The 16,514-nt window shown below is 38.9% G+C and overlaps 1 protein-coding gene across 1 annotated transcript; it reads right to left on the bottom strand.

Annotated features, from left to right (window-relative positions):
- Positions 1-987: 987 nt before the first annotated feature.
- On the bottom strand, positions 988-16,224 carry LOC121328025 (ras-related protein Rap-2a-like). Its single transcript, XM_041272476.1, has 2 exons — positions 15,322-16,224; positions 988-3,254 (listed from the first exon to the last, which is right to left on the bottom strand). The coding sequence occupies exons 1-2, from the start codon at positions 15,633-15,635 to the stop codon at positions 3,020-3,022; spliced, it is 549 nt and encodes a 182-aa protein (XP_041128410.1). The 5' UTR covers positions 15,636-16,224; the 3' UTR covers positions 988-3,019.
- Between the last annotated feature and the right edge of the window lie 290 nt (positions 16,225-16,514).

Here is a 16,514-nt window from a genome sequence, read left to right on the forward strand (position 1 = left end):
CATCAGCTTGTACTTGCACTGAACTGCTTCATACTTTGCCGTATCCTACTTCCTATATCTGGTATTTGATTTTACTCTTATAGGTATTCGTATTCATGTTTTTTGTAATTGCTCATTGAAATCATTCTCATCCATTCATCATACTTACTACATGCTCATACTGGACTTTACTTGTACGAGCAACTATTTTTTATATTAAGTTAACTGCTCTTAATCGAACCTGCTCTTACATGTAATTATTTACTGTATTCTCTATTTTTTGCTATTGATTTTATTGTACTTTACAACTGTTCTTATCTGTGATGTGATATTCTGAAATGTGATATTTTACAATGCGATATTTTGTACTGTGATATTTTGTAACATTTGTAATATGCCCTGGATAAGGGTGTCTGCTAATAAAATAATAATAATACAAATAATATCATACTAGAGATGTATATTAGTTCATTCCAAAAATACTGCAACGTCTAGTTAGTTAAGATACAATAATAAAAACAGTAGTACTGTTCTCGTGGGATCTCACTATTGCCACCACCAAAGGCAGCACAATTTCAACAGAGACGGTCTTTCCAGAAATAGAGCTTAAGAACTGTGTTGAATTTGAAAGGGACTGACAGACTGCAGGCCGAGGTTGAACGGTCACATCACGATTTATGGGCACGGCGCATGAAAATCTTAACATGGAAAGACTCACTGTTGTTGAAATGTAAACCAAAGTGGGATTCTTAAACTTAGGTTAACCCCAGGAGATGCAACATCTTGTTAACTTTATTACAATTTGCTTTGATCACAAGTGACTTGACAAAGTAACACAGAAAGTCAGTGGTGGAGTGGAAATCTAAACTAGCAACTACAGGCATTTTAATCCTTAAATACTTAATGACCAACCAGTTAATCCTTTTTCCTGAGTTCCTATACTGTACATGCTTTATTGCAACTTTGCTCCAAGAGTGAGGAAAAAAAAATAAAAAAAGGAGACAGATATTGAATTTGGCTCTTTGTTAGTTTTATTATTAATATGAATTCAGTCTTTATATATCACTGTGATTTGCCAATGACATAAGGAACCCTTTTCAATTACGCCTTTAAATTTGGAATCAAAATGCTTACTCTGATTTATATTGCTGCATGTACATTCGTGAAACTGAAAACAGTGATCAATGGACAGCATCGGGGCATCAAGTTAAAGCATTTCAAATTGTTCCACAGTTATGGAAACTATGCATTATAATCCAGTTTGATGTAGGATTTCAAGTTTAATAAAAACTTACCCAAAACATAAGAATGACTTGTTTTAACCTAAATTCCTGTGTTCACATCGGGGTTGGGGCCAATTTATTAAATCAATTTCAATTCCTTTGAAAGAATTGGAATTTTTTTATTTATTTTACAGACATAATTATTGTGATTGTTCAACTGCTTTAATTTGACGCCAATTAATTGAACAGTTCACATTGTGATTTAAAAGTGTAAGTAACTCAAGAAAGTAAAGAAAATAAATAAATAAATGCAACATTAGTAAGAGTTCCATACAATTCTTGCAAAATAACAAGTTTAGCTTCAGATGAAATGCTTTCTTATTACTGTACAACACAAACAATCTTAACATTAAGGCCACGGTTTCTTGGTGACTTGTCAGGAACTGTTGGTACTGTAGAATTTCTCAAGTCATTGTACTGTACAGTTTAAAAGAAAGCAGCAGTCAGAAATGAAGAGTTAAAGAAACAAAAAAACAAAACTAAAGTAGTAAAGAAGACAATGTTTTTTTTTTTTGTTTCGAAGAAAACTTTTTTGAACAGCCTCCGAGCTTGAGTTTTTCGATAAGGACCCTGCATGGGTGTCCTTATTTGTAATATTTATTTATTTATTTATTGTAACTAGCTATGCATATGGTTGACCATACAGAGAATTGCACAAATTGTCTTTTGATGAATGAGCACCTTTTATTAAAAAAATATTTACAGCCATTTTGAAGCCCCACTCCCCGAAAAACGAGAAAATGAATCTGAAGAAAACTCATTGGATGGGTTGCATATGACTAAATTCTGAGCAGTTCACTTTTCCTGCCTCTCCAGATACAATTCTGATAATTCCTTATATTATTTTTTTCTTTCATTGTCAGAATAATCAAAAGAGGAGTTTCAGGGATTCTGTTTACTCCATTACTTAAACAAAAAAACCTCAGCCCTTAAAAGAAATGGAAATATGGATTTTATTATTATTTTTTTACAGCTTGTTTCATTAAAGGAAATTAACTAAGTTTCTCTTCCTGTCAACATGGTAAAAATGAACAGCATGTTTTTCAGATGTCTAATTGTAATAATATCAGATGTAGTGTGAAGAAATAAATAAAATAAAAAACACCAATTCCTGCTTTCTAAAGAAGCCCTGTGTTTGTCATTTCTTCAGCGAACACATAAAGCAGCAGCAGCAAGAGACAGGAGGACGAGCAGCTGCTTTCAGAATCTGAGCACCGTGGCAACAACATCATCCTTGTGTTCATGAAATCCAGGGATCCGCTCAGTCAGCTTCGCTGTTCCTCTACAGGTGACTAAAAAGCTTTCCAAAGCTTTACATGGCTTGTCCTTCCTATGCAGAGGAACCTGGTACACTATTCAATTCCTCATCAAATGTTTAAAAACCTGGACCACAGTGACAACTCTCCTCCTGCTTGGGCTGTTTCAGTAGGAATCAGCTTCCATGTCACTGTAAAGTCTGAGCACCATAAGGCATGGCCAACAGTCCTGAACTGAAAGAGGCTCAAATCGTTTGTGCGCCGTGTGATGTTTATTTTAGTTGAAGTCTTTTTCATCCTGCAAGCCATCAGTTTTCATTTTTTCACCCCACTTGCTGTGACTGTTGGAATGGATTTTGTCAGGATTCCACAAGTTCTCTGTGTCTGTACAACTGAGAGCTTCACAGATTATTTCTGTCAGCTGTTCAGTGATTCTTTTTGTTCTGGTGCCACTTATAGGACTAGTTAATACACTTCAAATCGCAGACATTCCACTCCTTGCTATTGTATATTGCAGGAGCAGCAAGGGTCGTCCTTGTCAGGTTGGGACGCGTAGTCCATCTGCCGCACAATCTCAGCAAACACTTCATCCACCATGGTTTTGCTCTTGGCTGAGGTCTCCATGAAAGGACAGCCCCACTCCTCTGCCAGTGACTGACCCTCACCTGAAGACACCTCCCGCTCACTCTCCAAGTCCACCTTGTTTCCAACCAGAATCACTGGCACCTTCTCATACCTGCAAACAGTACAAAACAGAACATTACTTGTGTAATCTGTAGTAATATTAATGATACAATATACAGTATCACCACCAACAAAGTTAGCTTACATAAATGAAGTTAAAACCACACACACACACACAAAATAGCATTTATTTACAGCTATCACCAAATGTTTTGCATCACCAAGAATTTTAGGATTGAGACAATTTAAATATTTAAAAAAAAAAAAAAAAAAAAAAACCCAATAACTTAATAAAAAGGAACATAATTTATATCATGTAATCAAAGACACTACATAATCATATTGCAAAAAGGAAGTCAGCTGGTTAGATTTCAAAATGTCACATTTTTCAATTTGTCAGTCTTTTGTTAAGTATATGAAAAACTAAAGAGGTATGTAATTAAATATGTTAACGTAACATTATTCTGCAGCTTTCATTTGACTTTATGAAGTTAATTCTATAAGGTTATGCAAAATGCCAATTGCTGTAGGATAGATCTGTAAAAATGTAAAGTAACATCCCATTTAGACTCAAAAGGCTCAAAACATACTGTACATTAGATGCATCTTTCTGATTTTCTAGTATAGGGTTAGTGAAACAGACTGGATTTTCTTTGAAAGGCAAGAGGCTGAATTTGTTAAGTCAATATACAACCAGTTCCAGCTGTAAAGCCCTCTTCTGTTATTTGTGCTATGAAATTTCACTAGTTGTAGAACCTTCTCAGCATACACTGTTGCAACAAAGTGTACCCCACCCCCAATGCACTGAGAACTAACATGTTCCCTCTTGCACAAAGGAGAGTTAAAAGCGGTCATATTGTCCAAAGCTTCAGTTTTCTGTGGTGTTAAAAAACCTTGGCCTGCGCCACCCTCAGGAATCAGATGGGGATTAAATTCCACAAGCCAACAGTTGACTGGGTTTCTAACCACTGTAAAAACATCACCTATAGCACATCAAATGTATAAAAAGACCAATATCTAGGTTTTTCTTTTTTTTAGTATCATACAAAAAGCTAATTAGAGGTACTACAAAAAACAGATATCTTGTATCTGCTGTTAATAATGTTATACTGTAGTAGTTGATGCACTTAACCAGGCTAGCATTGCACAGGAGATGGATAATAAAGTGCAATGATCCCAAAAGAATAGTCAGCAACATTATTCTCAGGGTTTCTTTTAACTCCTAACTGCTTGAATATATACAAATAAAGAAGCACATTTTAATATTGTTTTACCACAGCTTGTAACCATGTATGTTTTAATAGCTACATATAGTAGGTCTAACGCCTTAACAACCCTTCCACAGATAAATATGTAATGGCTGGGTGGGGCATTTGTAGCCTATTTTACTGCACTCAGCTCTTGTCACCCCTGAAAATCTATGATCAATAAAATCATCACATCTTCAAATACGTACAATAATTTTAATGAGCAGTGCCAGTGGCTCCCAAATACTAACAATGTGCCACCAATTCAGAATCACTGAGTGAGACAACTGTTGTACTGCTACCCTAAAGCACAGGTTTCTGCACTGGTGTGTTACCAGCCTGAGCAGTCACCATTTGGAGGTAAAATGAAGAACAAATACTCCACCTGAGAGTCCCAATACATTAAGGGTAGTGTACATCTGTATTCCACTTGTGTAGACAAGACTTTCAAAGATGTGGCCAAAATACTAGTCACTTTGAGAATACTTAAATGCAGGTCTGAAAACCAACCCTTCTGTTTTCAATTTGAACTACTCAGACCACCCTATGTATGTTTTTCTCCTTCCTGCCACATTTTTTTTTTTATAGCTGTCCCTTGGGTGATAAATGTTTACATTCAGTTTTCCTTGAAGGTGCCTCTTAGCATAGCTTTCTCAAGCAATAGGATTTTACCCTGTCTATGTGTCTGCGTGGTACAGCAAATATTAAATATTAAGGGATTCCTCTGCTCTATGTCAAGGAGTCAGGAAAAACCTCATAATATAAAGTTGCTTGTCACAATTTTCCACAGAACACTCACTGTTTATTCACACAGACCATATTATACTGCACTTCAAACTTCTATAATTACAGTCCTATATCTTGACAATGAACACACATAACATCCAACACAAAAAAGAAAAAAGAAAAAAATGAAGGTCTTAATGCAATATACTACACACAGACTTCAAAAAACAATACCCCTTTTTGTATATAAACTGCATTTATCTACTTTGTATCCTATAGCTCCTACATACCTACACCTTAGTTGGATCTTACTGTAGTTTGTCATTTTACAAAAGGGGGGGGGGGGGGGGGGGGCGTACACCAATCAGGTGTGAATTAATTCTAAATACCATCAATGTACATGTACACGTTTGCCCCGGTGTAATAGGGGCGTCCAATAACGCCACCTTCTCTGTCTCTACCACCTTGGCCAGAATTAGCCACAGGTGTCTTCGGGCGGCTACCATGCCGCTAGAGACCTGCCTGATGCCTGACCTAACTCCCCATTAGGTTGGTCATCGCCCTTGTTACCGCCAATAGCTCCCCTGCCCTATCCTGCAGCCTCCCAGCCAGCTGCGTCTGGTACAAGACCAGTATGGCCATAGCATTGGCCGCACTAGCTGACAGTGCCGTGGACACTAAAAAAAGGCATACGCATTGCGTCTGTTGTTCTGCACGGCTTGAAAGGGCAGTTAGGGTCTTTGTCCCCTTTGGTAAGGGTGGACCCCTTCATCAGTACTGTGACTGTGTCCCTGATGGTGGGGAACGTGCCTAGACCTGATTCTTGGGCTCCTGCGGTGTGTAGCAGGGCCTCTGCTGTTGTAGAGGCTGAGGGGGTGTATGCTGGGTTGCTCCAGGATGAGCGCACCAGCTCAAGAAAGTCCTGGCATAAGGGGAGGGTATGTTGTGGATGCCCCTTCTGCTCCGCTGGCCAGGGAACGTCCGTGGCAGCAGCTGCACTCTGCATCAAAGCCCGGAACTCCTCCCTCTGCGATACATGTGGAAGAGGTGGTATAGAGCCCCCCGGGGCAGCTTTTTTACATATACTCAGTGATTGACTGTCAGAGAGTGCTCTTCCCATTCAGTAATGGTTGTCATTCCATCGAAAGGGAACCCGATTTGTAAAAGATTTGCCGCGGGAATGAGTACCAACACAGCATTTCAGTATGTAGTCTCAGATTCTGACTGTACAACAAATATGACGCGCGGCGGCAAAGTTAGGCTTAGTATGTAGTTATGATTTTAAAAAATGGTTTGTAAATTAATTCAGCTTTTTGACACACTGGCCCATTTCCCTGGATTCATGAAACGGAAGCCATATGCACTATATATATATATATATATATTATATATATATATATATATATATATATATATATATATATATATATATATACTAGTTAAATGTAACTGGCCCAGTCGGGCCTGTGGTGCTTCATAACTACTGACCAAACTGCACTCTCTACTGTCCCCAGGCCACCGGGCCATGGTTAATGTCAAACCCTGCTGGGGCAGCTAATGAGTTACACTCCCCCTCGATTAATAAAATCGGTCCCGATACTCAAGCTTCAGACTGATGGAGAATGACAGCACAAAACAAGACTGACAAAAAGTGGAAGGTTAGGGACTTGGGCTGGAACTGTGCAATTGCTGCTGTACAGTATAACTATTACTAGGCACATAGTTCTACAATGATGGAGCCAAAAATATCAAACTTAATTTGCTGAATAATAATAAAAAAAAAAGGTTTCGACCCACTCTTGTACGGTGTATTACAATAAGGCTGCGCTGCTCGTTTTAGATATTTAAGTTCTTGCACTTAACTGTTTTGTGCCATAAAACACTCATGATGCCTTGCCTGTACACAGCAGAGTGGTCATGTTATTTTATAACGGCTCCTTCTCCACTTTTGACAGTCAATTTCAACGGATGACGTAAACTGAGTTCAGAAGCGGCATCGCAAATGGATTGTAATACAGTACACAGGAAAACAGAAGGAAGACTGGTTAGGAAAGACAGAACAGAGATTTTTCTTTTACTGATTTTTTTAAAAACACTGGAACTGTGACCAAACCAAGCCGTTTAATCTAATTAGGTTCCCATGGGCCAATACCAACTTGCGTATTATTATTACTGTATATGAAACAAAAAGTTGTTGTCACACTGGAAATGGAGGAGTCGCACTGCACTGGTTTCAATAAAAAAAAAAAACAAAGGCTGGTCCAGAGCAGCCGAGAACAGCTGTCCAACACCTGGGTTTCCACTGTAAAAAAATACAAATAAATCCTCCGCCACAGCAGGAGAACAGGGGTATTTCCAAATCGTAGCTCAAATACCTTCCCCTTTATTCATATTAGAGCTCTTAAAATTAAAACTGTAGGACTTTACAAGGAAGTCAGCATTACATAGTAAAATGAATGTGTATCACGGAGGAGACATTAACCCACTAGGAGAGTGGAAGTTAAACATTGCTTTACTCCAGTGTACTGTAGGAATTTAACAAGCAGTTTAAGACCTTTCAATAGTCCCAGCAAATTGACTACTGTCCAGATCCTACTGTTTCTTCATTCTTCAAGCTCGTGTTATTGAAGTAAATGCTACTCAAACTGGAATTTCTTCCTGCATCATTGACAACACGGTCATCAATTGTCTTAGCACTATCACTGGTCCCTCTTTTTCCTTTGTATAAAGATCGAAAAGCTTTAGTTTTTTCTGAATAATATTTCTGGATAAAAGTAGCCAAATATAGTGGATGATAATCTGCTGCATCCTGGTACTGTGCCTGTGCAGTAGGTCACATGGTCTGACTGCAGCTAGATCACAGCAGAGAGTTTGAACTACAATATAGGACGCTGAATGTATCTTCTTGAACACAAGATGAGGGTGTGGGCAGTGATACTGTGGCCATTGCCATGCTATAAAACACAACATCAGCTACTGGACATATACAGTTGCAAAAGTCTTAACTCTAGAGCTCAGTGTGGTCACATTATTTTTCCTTTACTACGTACTATACTTTCAAACATTAGGATCATTGGAGTATAAACACTCTGGCTACCTTAGCTTCTTTATAACAATTTCTCCCTAAACCATGTGCCAACAGTTGAAAGAGATTTTCAGTTATTGCTTTTAATGAAATCCTAATGTTTCAGAAGGCTTAAATGAGATTAACAGATTTTGGCAAGTGAGCAAATTCTCCCGTTTAGCTTGTACTCTAGCCTGAAGATGATCAGGTCACACTTCAAACAATAAACAGCTATCATCTCTCCCCACCCCCATCAATTTACCCTGCAGTCAACTTTCATATTGGTGTGCAAATGCTTTGAACATAGCCCTGGATCTGTCAAAGGTTTGCCCCGTTCCACTGTTTTCCCTCCACCCCTCCTCTCGAATGAAGAATGTAAACCTTGTGTGGGTTACTAAACACTTACACCTACAGTATAGCAATGATGTGTCTTTAGTCAAGGTGTCTGCAGTTGAACCCCTTCTTCGAGTACTGCACTTCCCACACTAATTATAAAGTCATAATATCATGTGCACTGCCTTGGGGGAATTCCAGCATCCCTTTCAGTTCCAGTCTGATCTAGTTTGTTCTGTTCAATGTATTTTTCTCCTCATTTTGTCACTACAATAGTTTGACTCTCTCAGAAACTGGGATTTATATGTATTTTCCCTCCCATCCATGATTGTGGGCCACTGGTCAACACTGAAATTAAACACCCAAACAAACAATGTCATGTCAATGTCAAGCAGCAAATCATCTTAAAGTTACCACGCTGGATTTGGATAAAATGTTAGTCACAATGTGGGTTAACGTGTTGCTAGAGCAGGGGCACTCGATAGGTGGATTCTGGTCCGAATCCAGACCGCACATTTTGACCAGACCGCCAAGTCATATGCCAATCTATATTTTTACTTGCATTGGAAATGCTGTGAGTTTTTCACCCAACATGGTTCTTATGAGGGCGTGGTGCACAAGGGTACAGTAGGTGTTGCTGTTATAGTAAGCAGCACACACTCAGTGCAAGCTACGAATGAAACAAAAATGTATAAGTCAACAGTATGAGCAGATCAAATGACGTGAAACTCAGTGTGTTGGCTGCTGTGGCCTGTTTTGTAAGCATCAACATATCCCTTCATTATGGCGAATAAAACAACCGTTAGTACTTTTTTGGAAAATACAATTTTCATACCTTATGGTACCAGTTCAGAAAAATTGCACTTCACAAAAAACAAAACAAAAAAAAAAAAACAGTGACAGGTACTGGTGCTACAAAGCCCAGTTTTGTTAAGTAGCTTTTCCAAGGCATATTTGTGTTACTGTTGGTACACCTGATTCAGGTAAAGAACATAAGAAAGGTTACACACGAGAGGAGGCCAATCGGCCCATCTTGCTCGTTCGCAGCTTATTGATCCCAGAATCTCATCAAGGAGCTTCTTGAAAGATCACAGGGTGTCAGCTTCAACAACATTACTGGGGAGTTCGTTCCAGACTCCCACAATTCTCTGTGTAAAAAATTGCCTCATATTCTGCTTTGAATTCCCCTTTATCTAATCTCCATTTGTGACCCCTGATCCTGGTTTCTTTTTTTAGGTCGAAAAAGTCCCTTGGGTCGATATTGTCAATACCTTTTAGAATTTTGAACGGTTGAATCTGGTCGCCGTGTAGTCTTCTTTGTTCAAGACTGAATAGATTCAATTATTTTTTGCCTGTCTGCATATGGCCTGACTTTTAAATCAGGAATAATTCTGGTTGCTCTTCTTTGCACTCTTTCTAGAGCAGCAATATCCTTTTTGTAGAGAGGTGACCAGAACTGAACATAATATTCTAGATGAGGTCTTACTAATGCATTGTACAGTTTTAACATTACTTCCCTTGATTTAAATTCAACACTTTTCACTATATATCCAAGCATTTTGTTGGCCTTTTTTTTTATAGCTTCCACACATTTCCTAGATCAGGGGTGGGAAAACTTTTAGGACCGAGGGCCACATCAGGGTATGGAAATCATGTTCAAACAAACAGACACAGAACAATTTTGTGGTAAAATCAACAAAGAACACAATGTGTTAAAATAACTTCTTGTTGAACAATGCACTGTGTTAGAAAATTGCATCACTGAGTTGTATGTTGATTTTAACACATAATTATGTTGCCCCTGACTGAACGTTGTGAAATGTTCACAGCTCACAATCTCAGTGTACTACACTATATGTTTGGTAGTTTTCCCCGTTTATTGCTATAATGAGCTTTTTTGAACTATCAATGTTTCTTTATTAAACTATGGCAATGACCAAAACATATCCATATTTAGCTTACACCACAAAGCAATGGTGTTGTTAATTGATTTAACAGATTTAACAGATATTAAAATAAAAGGGAGATGTCGAGGGGGGAACTTACAACCTTGCTTATTAAATATATCATCATAAAAATGCATTACAAGAAAAAAGGATACAAAACATACACCCTTTTTTTACGCTCTCTTTGCTGTTAATGTGAACAATGCAGTTGGTCTCCATTCTTTATAATGGCATCAAAGCCCGGTGCTGTCCTTCTTGAAGTCCGCAACACAGAGCCGAGATGCTGGTCAGTTAACTGGGATCTGTGGTGAGATTTGCTGAAATTCAGTAGTGAAAATGTTTGTTTGCACACATAGGTGGAGGCGAACAACACAATCATTTTCTGGGCTACGTTGCAGATATTTGGGAACTTGGTTTCATTCAAAGAGGCATAAAACGTGTCCAGTGTTTGTGAATGGTACTTCTCCTTCAAAGTGGAGTTCGATGAGCTCCAGTTGTAATTCTTCTGGTGCTTTCATTTAGTCAAATGAAAGTGGTTATGACACCAGCTCCAGTGTCTCCTCGATCTTCTCAAAATCAGAGAATCGACTAGAAGATTCTCCAAGCAAGTCACTCAGAATGTTGCTGTACTTGTCTGCCTGCTCTGACAACACTTCCAAACATTTAAGTGTTGGAAAATGAGCGAACAGTTTGCTCTTCATTTGTTTTGAAAACAAAATTAGCTTGACTTTGAAAGCTTTCACATTGGAATACAATTCGTGAACAAACACATCCTTGCCTTGCAGCTTCACATGAAGTTCATTTGAATGTGTCATGATATTCACACCAAAAGCGAGGTTGCACACCCAGTTTGAATTCCTTAATTCAGGGAAATCATTTTCTTTCCCCTGCATTTCCAAGAAAATGCTAGTTTCACCTCTAAGCTCCCACACTCGCTGCAACACCTTTCCTAACCTGACCCAGCGGACTTTCGTATGATAAAGTCCTGGTGTTCAGCATCAGTGTCCTCAAGAAGGGAAATGAATTGCTGATGATTAAGCCCCCTTACTCTAATATAGTTCACTATTTTCACTGCTGTGTGAACAACAATCATTTATATGCACAGTGCCTCCTGATGTATGATACAGTGCAGAAAAGTGATTCTTTCTCACAGTCCAACTCTTTTACTTTGTCCTCAATTCATTTAAAAAGTCCTACGTTTTTTTCCCCAGTTAACTTTGATGATCCATCTGTGGTCATGTTTGCGAGTTTACTCCAGGGGAGCTTCAGACGTTCAAGGCAACCAGACAACTTCTCATACAACTCCAATCCCTTTGTTGTGCCTATCGTCGGTTCCACAGATAAAAATTCCTCTGTGATTTCAAATTTGTTGTTAATTACTCTCACAAAAAATCAAGAGCTGCGCTGTGTCCTTTATGTCAGTACTAGTACTATCGAGAGCTAACAAAAACAGCGTGAAGCACTGTGCTTTCCTGTTCAACTCAGAGGTCAAGTCTTCATCAATTACTTCGATACGGCAAGCAACAGTTCTTCGTGACAAAAGAATGTTCTCAAATGTATTTTTGTATTCAGGACACAGCATGCGACCATGCATTCTTTCAAAAACTCCTTCAGCAAACGGCTTATTTTGTTCAACTATCCTGAATGCCAAAACATAACTTGCCTTCGTAGTGGCTTTCTGAACTGCAGCTTGTCGCACAAAAATGGTTTTGAGTTTTTAAATTAGTAGCGAATTTCTGAGCTTTTCTGGACTTTTCTTCTGTTGTTAAGTTGCTGCCATAATTAGGATGTTTCGTTGTAAAATGGCAATTCAAATTGTACTCCTTTAACACAGCGATGCTCTCTTGACAAATCAGGCATAGAGCCGTCGAGTTGATGTTTGTGAAAAAATATTTCTCAATCCACTCTTTCTTGAAAATTCCACACTCACTGTCCACTTTTCTTTGAAGTGCTCACTTTTCATCACAAAGCATAAAAACAAAAACCTAGCTGCTGCAATTCAAACGCCTGTTTCGTAAGCTTGCATGCATTCTAGCAAAGATGAATAAACGTCATACACATACTGTGTCCCACGTGAGACATTGCAAAACGCTTTGTTTTGGCAATGCAATCTATGTCTGTGTGGGTCGTAAATTAGCCTAGTAAATTAGTAATTTCTAACCCAAATTAATCAATAACATGGATCGATTTAATGAATTTTTATAATTTTACTATTCATTGTAATCTAATACTTTAATTGTTAAACTCGCGGGCCAGATGAAAAGCTCTCATGGGCTGGATTTGGCCAGCGGGCCGTAGTTTGCCAACCCCTGGCCTAGATGAAGACATTTGTAAAAAACGTGATCATATCATCCCCATCTTGCCCATCTGCACTGGCTACCTGTAAAGTTCAGGATTATGTTCAAAACTCTCCTGCTCCCCTACAGTGCCCTTCATCACACAGGTCCCGAATACCTCCTCAACCTGCTGACCCACTCTGTCCCTGCCTGCAAGCTGAGGTCCTCCGACTCTGGCCTGCTTGTTATCAAAAGCAAAAGTGCACCACACTTGGAGAACGCTCCTTTAGCTTCATGGGTTTGACTCTTTGGAACTCTCTCCCAGCTTTGGTGTGTGATGCTCCCACCATCGTTCGCTTTAATCAACTCTCAAGACCCACCTGTTCTCTCTTGTTTTCCATGCTCTTTAAGCCGGATATCTGCTATTAGCTGCTGTGCTGCTGCTACTATTTCATGTATTATGCTACCGTCATATATTATGCACTTTCCATTGTATTTATTTTAAGATGCATTTTACTTATTTTTTACTGTATAGCATGTATTCTGCATTTCTCTGTATTTAAAGTATTATGAATTTTCTTGTTACTGCATCTTGTAAAGCACTTTGTGATGGTGGTCCATTATGAAAGGCAATATATAAAATAAAGATTGATTGATTTCTGAATCAACATAAACATAGTTTCCTTCTTCAATTTCAGTATCTCCCATAATGGTATTTTTAACAGGCATTTGTATTGCCTACATGCAGTATCTTACACTTTTCTCTATTAAATGTAATTTGTCATGTGTCTGCCTAGTTCTGAATGCCGTCTAGATCATTTTGAATGACCTTTGCTGCTGCAACGGTGTTTGCCACTCCTGTTTTTGTGTCACCTGCAAATTTAACAAGTTTGCTAACTATACCAGAATTTAATCATTAACATAGATTAGGAAGAGCAGAGGACCTAATACTGATCTCTGTGGTGCTCCACTGGTTACCTCGCTCCATTTTGAGGTTTCTCCTTTAATCAGTACTTTGTTTTCTACTTTAACCACTCCCTAATCCATGTACTCACAATATGGTACCGTACCACTCGTGCGTACGAAACCTCACATTGCAAACAACTGTACCGCCACAGACAGAACCCTGGCCATGACAGATATCGCACCACTCCACAATCAACCAAAACATGCTGTGTGTGCAAAGCTTAGCAATGAGCATGCCGAATGAATTGGTGATTAAAATGGTCAAATGCTGCAATCCAAGTCAGGCTTACAACACATGCAGATAACATGTTTCTGGTCTTAAGTATCTGCAGATCACATTATGTGTGTGGATATACGTTCTCCAATACGAACATTATTAATATCAGCGTTCTGTTGTGACCAATGTAAATCTTTGCGTCTCTGCATTGCTCTTGCTGAGCTCACCTGTAACTCAAGGCCCTTCAGGACCTGCCACTTCTCCCACGTACTGCGAGTATTAGTCGATTATAAAATGTACTGAAAGTAAAATGGCTTATTTGTAAGGTGATTTTATTTTTAATTCACTTGAAATAGAAAGAACAGTGACTTTTCACTTCAGTTTTTTTTTTTTCTTCTTGTGCTTCACTTTTATTTGCTTTGTTTTTGCAATGGTAAAACAAGGTTTGGCTTTGCTAACATACACATAAGAATACAGCAGTTCTACAATTCTATAGTCATGGCAGGGAAAGAACTCAGGCAATAATAAGTCAGTAAAGAGGGCTGACTAGTAAAAATGAGAGAGTTTTGATTCCCCCCAAAACTCCTTTAAACCAACAACACGTGTAAAAGCTATATTTGTGTAGCTCTGTTTCTTTGTGGTATGGGGATGGCAGTGAAAATGTGCTCCGGATCTTGACCTTGTTGTAACCAATAATTTTGGACCTTCACTAAAATAATTGAATACCTCAGTGCTATGCTGAGCTCCAGTGTTGTGTGCCCCCTAGGATCATAAACACACAGATACATATACTGTATACACACATACCATTAAATACTTCCATACACTGATTCATTTTGCTTTCTTTAAGTTCTAATTCAGCACATTTAACATGAGGTTCTGTTGTGAATGTCCTAATCCTAAGTAAGCACACATCACTCACACAGCAGAGAAACAATGAACAAATATTAAATTGAGCAATCACTTTAAGTGTGAGCTGGTCGCAGAAGCCCTGTGTTGCAGGCACCGCCTCTGTGGTGTAGTAGTCGTAGTACGCATGTTGTCCATGCAAATCTTTCACTGGGTCCTATAACGATGCTAGACTCATTCCTGCACTTTATTATTTATGACATGAGTTTGACAGTGTAGTTCAAACTCTGTGAGCATCTCCAATCAACACCATTTCATATTTGACATACACACCGAAACCAATTCATACAGTGTAAAGTTCGCGACTGAATGGTATGTAACCGTCATTTAGAAGTTTGGAATTAGCAACCGCATGTGCAGACAACCAGACGTTCCTTCAGGTAACAATAACACAGCTCGGCTTTAATTGACAAAAGCATGTTTACATTCTGGTACCTTTTTACTCGGATGATCTGGTCCCTCATAGGTTTGATATCTTGGAAACTCTGCTGGTTGACCAGACTGTAGACCAGGATGAAGCCCTGTCCGTTTTTGATGTAGAGGTCCCTCATGGAGGCGAACTGCTCTGTGCCAGCTGTGTCTAGAATCTCCAAGACAGAAGGCGACGAATCGACCTCGATTTCCTTGCGGTAGAAATCCTCGATGGTCGGGTCGTATTTCTCGATAAAGGTCCCAGTCACGAACTGCACAGTCAAAGCGGATTTCCCGACCCCGCCGCTCCCCAGCACCACCACTTTATACTCGCGCATTGTTTCCGAAAAAAAAACAAAAAAACAACAGAATTACACGGGAAAAATAATAAAGATAATAACAAAAAATAACCAACTGTCTTTAATAATAAAATCTAAAATAAACTTCTAAAAAGTATTTAAAAAAAAATCGTACATATTATTTTACCCCTGCAAAATACATCTACTGTGTAACGCATATATGTCAACAAAAAGGACTTTCTTACATTAATGGCTCACATGACCACTAATAAATATTAGTCGAGTGTAACGTCCAAATACGCTCCAAGGAGCAGAAAGATATCTAATAACTTGCACTTTTTCATTAACCTAGCTTGTCTAAATGAAAACAAAACGTGCTTAACCGAGCACGGCCCTTGTAATACTAGGAAACCAAAAACAGGTCTCGCGTTGAGTTATTAAAGAAAGAAAAAATACATATTTCTAAAAAGTACAGTATCCGTGTTTGCTTTTAATCAACACTTTCACCTCTCCCTGTCCCTGTCCCTGTCTCTGTCCCTGTCCCTGTCTCTGTCTCTCCCTCACACCAATACGTTCCCATTCGCCATACTCTCAAACAGATACCCATAGCCGTACCGTCTCCACTCGGCTTCCGTACATGGGTGAGGGCTGTGTTATTCAAACATGACAGATTTCTACACTAACCAATGGCAGCTTCGGCTCTCGATAAACCACGCCCTTCATCTCAAAACTATTTTGCGTTGTAGCCAATTGTAGTTCACAGGGTTGGATTTCCGTTGTTATATTTTTAAATCTTCTGTGATTCGCTACAGTCGGTCATGACGATCCAGCGCCTGCGACCAACCACAGGAGTCGTTTTGGGACGTGTTTCCAAGATAGGAAAAATACGCCGGATGCTGTTGCTATGGCAACAAGAGA

The sequence above is a fragment of the Polyodon spathula genome, chromosome 15, assembly GCF_017654505.1.
Source record: "Polyodon spathula isolate WHYD16114869_AA chromosome 15, ASM1765450v1, whole genome shotgun sequence".
In the NCBI taxonomy this organism is placed as follows: Eukaryota; Metazoa; Chordata; class Actinopteri; order Acipenseriformes; family Polyodontidae; genus Polyodon; species Polyodon spathula.